The 6,280-nt window shown below is 43.3% G+C and overlaps 2 protein-coding genes across 4 annotated transcripts in view; one reads left to right on the plus strand and one right to left on the minus strand.

The window, feature by feature from the left end:
- LOC146861854 (uncharacterized) overlaps nt 1–2,381 on the minus strand; it is a 225,551-nt gene extending 223,170 nt beyond the window's left edge. Inside the window, exon 1 of one of the 3 annotated variants that reach the window (XM_085641017.1) lies at nt 1,841–2,381. In XM_085641017.1, the coding sequence (XP_085497143.1) occupies nt 1,841–1,864 (24 nt within the window). In that variant the 5' untranslated portion in view covers nt 1,865–2,381. The remainder of the gene's footprint in view (nt 1–1,840) is intronic. The other 2 variants (XM_085641020.1, XM_085641019.1) reach the window with 2 other exon arrangements.
- A 715-nt stretch (nt 2,382–3,096) lies between these two features.
- Nucleotides 3,097–5,528, plus strand: LOC146861855 (complement decay-accelerating factor, GPI-anchored-like). Its single transcript, XM_085641021.1, has one exon. The coding sequence runs from the start codon at nt 3,236–3,238 to the stop codon at nt 4,814–4,816; it is 1,581 nt and encodes a 526-aa protein (XP_085497147.1). The 5' UTR covers nt 3,097–3,235; the 3' UTR covers nt 4,817–5,528.
- Nucleotides 5,529–6,280: the final 752 nt, after the last annotated feature.

Consider the following 6,280-nt stretch of genomic DNA (forward strand, 5'->3'; position numbering starts at 1 on the left):
GTACGCAAATTTTGAATTCAACCATACGATGCTGCAAGGGTGGCTGTGAGAGGAATTAAAATGCTGCAACATACCCATCTACACATAGACCTGGCTTTCCTCCGGGCGCACTGTAAAGAAAGACGCTAGTGCAATTAAGGAGATGGTCTTTGCCTGGAAGGATAATTATGGCGGGGTCAATAGCAAATGAATGACAGCTCAAAGAGCAGTGGCCCACAAAGTTTCAGTTGTCTTGCTTGCTGTAAATGCGTAACACATCTTATTCAATAACAACATTAATCTCAGAAAGCACAATTCAGAATCTTGAATTGCAACAATTTGCAAATTGGGATCCAATTATGTAACAAAATGCTGAACAAATACGGATTCGTGAAAAACACTGTACTAGGTACAATTTGTACTACTTCTGTATATACAAATAATATAATCATAGACTCCCTTGCTTTTGCTTGTTAGAAATGGTTGTTAATACAGTTCAATAAATGCACTATTTCAAGATGGCTATTCATTTAGAACATTAAAACAGCTGATGACAGAGGGGCAACATTTCTCTGCCTTCAACAATATTAATGCGGCAATATGAACTTGAATGTAGGGACTAAGGGGTATATGTATGAAAAAGCCCATTTGCGATTCCTTAATAGCGATTTTTAGCGAATTGCTATTAAGGAATTGCAAAATGCTATGTATGTAGGAATCGCAATAATAATTGCGTTTCCTTAATACTCCTTAATTGCGAATAGAGGCCCATAGGAATGAATGGGAAGAAATTCTCAATTTGCGATGCCCAATTACAGAATCGCAAATTGAGAATGCAATTTCAAGGTTGCAAGGGTGTCATAAGGACACCCTGATGCACCCCTGAAATGAGCATGTTTGCACATGTGGCGCACATACATGCCCTAAGGGCATGTATGTGTGCCACATGGCACTTTGAAAAAAGCAAAAAAGTGCTTTTTTGAAAGAATTCGCAAATTACCACCAACTGACAGTTGGTGGTAATTTGCGATTTCTTATGCAAAATTCGCACAACTTAGGTGCTTGCTACATCGCATTTAAGGAATCGCAATTTGCGATTCCTTAAATGCAATCGAAAAATAGAGAATCGCAAATTTTAAGAATTCTCTAATTTGCGATTTCCTTTTGGGATGATACATCTCTAAAGGCCTTTTCCCGTTCGCAAACGGGCAAATGGGCTTGATACATATGCCCCTAAATGTCATACATTCAGTGTCCGCATTCCCAAAAACCCATTTCCTATAACATTAGCAACACATTCCCTCCTACACTGCAAAACCCCTAAACTAACTACAAAAAAAGCGAAAGCATAATATTCTTCTCCATGACTTTCATTGTTTTTAAAGTTAATTAGGACTGCACGCCAAATACAATATCTGGTACCAAATGTTGGTCATTACAATAACACTGGTCAGGAATGGCTTGCTATCTAAGTTAATAACTTTTTTTAAGAAAGCAGCTCGCTATGGTACTCACTGCCTCTTTATCATCCCAGTCGTTTCCTCTCCCCTTCTGTGAACTAGGCTGATGTGGAGTATGGCCCTTGATCCTTTCACCCACCCTCTCTCTCTCAGACAGCCTTGCTAGAGGGAAGGAAAAGCAACCCGCTTCACGGGTAGATATGCCTTCTTCAGTACACCCTCAACTTGCAGGTACAGGGACATCAGAAATTTGCAAAACTAAAAAACACAAAATGCCAAAACTGAAGTAACTAACATGCGTTACAATTTACTATGTGCAGCGTTTCGCACTGCGTGTTATGGTAAACCCTCAGATACGATGACAGCCAATACAGAAACGCACTGTCCAGTGCATTACTCACCTTACCAGGATGCTGGCAGGACATATTCTCCGTAGTTTTCTTAGTAATTTCGGGCCAGTTCACTCACTGCCTGTAGTGTTACCTCAAGAGGATTAGCAGGACCAATACAGGGGCACTGTCGCCCCTACAGCAGAGAGAAGAAAAGCCGTGACATAGACAGTGGTCCCCTGCAAAAACTGCTCTAATGATAACGGAGAGCCCCAGCTCTAAGGAGGTTGAGCACACTCCAGGCACACATTTGGACCACAAATGAATGAGCATGCTCGCAATAACAACACAGTCTTAGAACCACATACTGGGCATGGATGGAAATACTACCCGGAAGCGCACGCGCAGACACAGAACCAGAATACGAGGAGTTAAGCCAGCAGCATGGAAACAGAAGAAAGACAGCACAGGGGCTCCGTGAGGTGTGCAGGTCTATAAATATACATGAAAGGAACAATGAAACGCATTAATAGATAACTCTTTAAATCAAAAGCCTGGTACATATTTAAGACAATTACAAAACGCAACAGTAAGCAGAAACGTTTTTTAGACCATAAGATTTTGAACATACTCGTTTTAAAGGGAAAACGTATTTAAACTGCTCGTTAACGCCGTTCTTGTTGAATATTGGGCATTTGTGGCATCTATACGTAACTTCTGCAACACAATTGGCAACATGAACCAATGTGGTAGTAAACAAGCTCTTGCATGTTTAACTGTTGAAAACAGACTCCGATTTCAAATAACACAAGGTTAATGTGCCTGCAACCAACATCTTTGTGTACCCAACAAGTTCTATGGAGGGGGGAGGGACGTGCCTGTCTGTCCTCTTAGAATCTGGGTACACGAAGTACTTTATAGTAGTCAGTGTGTTAATCCAGTTTTGAATGTATAGTGTCCTAGTGTATATGCTTCATTCTGGATTGTAAGTTTTCCAGAAATCTTCTGGTTGCTTATCTACATTTTTTTAAGTTTCAAAAGATAAGTTTATTGAAAATATAACAAGATTGTATTTTCAATAAACTTATCTTTTGAAAGATAAGTTTATTGAAAATACAATCTTGTTATATTTTTAATAAACTTATCTTTTGAAACTTAAAAAAAAATGTAGATTTATTTTTATTGAAAATATAACAAGATTCAGACCCTCACTTCCCTGCATCAAGAGAAAAGACCCTTTATTCAAGCAGCTCGCGCTAAGGATTGCTGTGTAGGGAGGGCATTTTACTGAACAGTTGTTGCACGACTCGACTGTTCTAAATGCACGAGGACCTGCGATTATCCGACTTCCGTGGTGACTCAGGAACCAGGAAGGGCGTCCGCCTTGACTGAGTGAATTTCTTGGATTAAAGCCACCCGTCCACCACTACCTCGTCGTTTTGGAGAGGGCTCCAGACACACAACACGATGGCGGCGGCACGGCACCGACGCGAGGAAAGGAGGCGCTCGCTGGTGTCGATCTGCTGCGTATGGCTGGCGGCCCTCATAGTCAGTACTGAGGGTGATTGCGGCCCTCCAAAGGAGCTGGCGAATGCTTTCATAAAAGACGACGTCCCAGACGCAACTCATACAGTCGGCTCCACCGTCACATACGTCTGCAATGAAACGCAGGGGTATGTTCAGTCCCCTGGGAAGCCTGATACTATAAAGTGTTTAGAAGATTCGACGTGGTCAGAAATTCAAGAATTCTGCCAACGTAGCTGTAAATTCCCAACAAGGTTTGATTTTGCAGAAGTCCTGGAGATATATATAAACCAAAATGTGTTTCCAGTTGGGACTAATGTAACTTACAAGTGCCGACCCGGGTATGTTGTACTGGGCAGGATGAGCAACACCATAACGTGCCTTGATACATTGGAATGGTCCACAGTCCCAGAATTCTGTCAACGGAGAGATTGTGGTAATCCTGGAGAACCGACGGATGGAGGTGTAAATTATGATTATGATGTTAATGGCGAGGTGGATACCAAATTTGGTTCAGAAGCAAAATTCTTTTGTAACCCTGGGTTCAATATGCTTGGACGAAATAAGCGAACGTGCACGGCAAGTGGGTGGAACAATGCTATTCCCATTTGTGAAGCTGTCATTTGCCAAACACCACCAGACATAGTGGATGGAACACACAGCAGCGCAGGGCAAGAAGAGTTTAAATATCAAGCAGGTGTAACCTACTCTTGTCATAATAAACATTTATGGCTTATTGGAGAGGCGTCCATTCACTGTACACAGTATGGAAATTGGAGTGGACCTGCACCTGAGTGCAAAGTAGTCAGCTGTACTAACCCGGATATTCCCGATGCAATCAGGACTTCTGGCTTTGGTACATCTCATACCTACACAGACTCTATTACATTCAAATGTAGAGATGGCTTTGTCATGAACGGCAGCAGTGTTATTCACTGTGGTGCTGATAATGAATGGAATCCACCCGTACCAACATGCATAGCTTCAGTTGTGACATGTAGCGCTCCTCCGAGGATACTTAATGGTGAACACAGCAGTCAGCCTCCATTTCACGTCGGAACATCTGTAATTTATCGTTGCATATCTGCTAACTTTAAACTACATGGAGAACCAACAATCCGTTGTCAAAGAGATGGTACCTGGAGTTCACCAACTCCAGAATGCAAAGCGCAAAATTGTGAACCACCAAATATTCCACATGGGAAAATCAGTGAACCTACTTCATCACCCATCCACAACGGAACAATTGAAATAACGTGCGACAGTTTGTATACTTTGCATGGCGAAAGCAGGATAGAGTGTGGAGAAGACAAACAATGGAAACCGAAAGTTCCAGAGTGTTATTTATCGTCGATTTTCATTGCCTGTATTATTTTGCTTGTTTTCCTCGTAATACTGGCTTTCTTCATCCTTTGCTACTGTTACAATAAGAAGAAGCAAGGAAGCCCTCCTACAAATGAACAGAAACTCAATGGCCCTGAAGCAATTCATTTGAGGGAGGAAAGTCAAAATATGAATGCTTAAGGAATTGACACATTATTCCAAAGTTTTGTCTGCAGGAGTGGTCACTGCTGCACTTGCTTGCTTTTCCGGAAGATGAAGACGCCAGTGGATTGTTGGTCTATATTTAAGAGACAATTTCAGGAGTCCCTATTTGGAATGTTCGTTACCGTGGTTCCTTGCACAGATGAGCAACAATGGCAAACCTGCAAATTATTTTATTATAAATATCAGACTACTAGATTTAGAATTTTTGTATGTAAACGTTGCAAGGATTAACCCCTTCCCCGTTCATGACAGAACCGCTCCGTCATGAGCCACGGTTGCCGTGTGCTCATGACGGAGCGGTTCCGTCATGCCACGACCGTTGGTGGCCGCTCCGCCCACGCGGCGCTGTTTCCCCGCCTGTGCGGGGGGACAACGCAACTGGGCGGAGTCATGACGGAACCGTTCCGTCATGAGCACAGCTCAACCGTGGCTCATGACGGAGCGGCTCCGTCATGAGCACAGCGCCACCGCGCTGCCCCCCCCGCACCCCCCAGCGCTGCGGCGGAATTCCCGCCGCAGCGAAAGGGTTAAAGTGCCTCGTGCTATATCACCACGTACACTAGGTCATAATCGCCCCAATAATGCAGCCGCCAACAACCAATTGTAGGTAAAAGGCCACTTTATTTTAAGACTAGGTGACAAACTTTATCTGAAATCAATAAATTTAGTAAACAGCCAAAACCATAAATGCCAAACCTTTTGTGTTATTTCATTTTCTTTAAACTTGGAACTTGAGTGAACTTCCATTGCATTCTTTTCAAAACCTTTTCCCTTTTCCCTTTTCCCATATTTGTTCTCCTTTTCCCCCTTTCCCTCCTCCCCCCTCCTTCTCTGAAGGGTGATCAAAATCCGCTCTTGACTTGACCCACCCCCCAACTCCGCCTCTGTAGTTTCTGTGGTATGTCACCTGTCTTAACCGTGGCAAGAACAAACAGATCACAATCATTACATCGTAAAGTGCACCAGACCGTACACTGTCTTTATACCTTTTTTTAAATTATTTTTTACATAGGGTGGATGGGACCGTGTTCTGCCGTCTGCGCTCCCTCTCCTCAGACGCCCTAGCCTCCCGCCACCCGCGCGCCTCTATAACGCTACTTGTGCGCGCTACCTTGTCCTCGGCCGCCTGCACCATGTGGGTGAAAACCCCGGGGGGAGACGGCTCGCGCCCGCTTCCCCCCGAGGCCCCATCGCCCCAATAATGCAGACGTCAACAACCAATTGTAGGTAAAAGGCCACTTTATTTTAAGACTAGGTGACAAACTTTATCCGAAACCAATAAATTTAGTAAACAGCCAAAACCATAAATGCCAAACCTTTTGTGTTATTTCATTTTCTTTAAACTTGTAACTTGAGTGAACTTCCATTGCATTCTTTTCAAAACCTTTTCCCTTTTACCGTATTTGTTCTCCTTTTCCCCCTTTCCCTCCTCCCCCCTCC

Source organism: Triturus cristatus, chromosome 2_2, assembly GCF_964204655.1.
Source record: "Triturus cristatus chromosome 2_2, aTriCri1.1, whole genome shotgun sequence".
Lineage (NCBI taxonomy): Eukaryota > Metazoa > Chordata > Amphibia > Caudata > Salamandridae > Triturus > Triturus cristatus.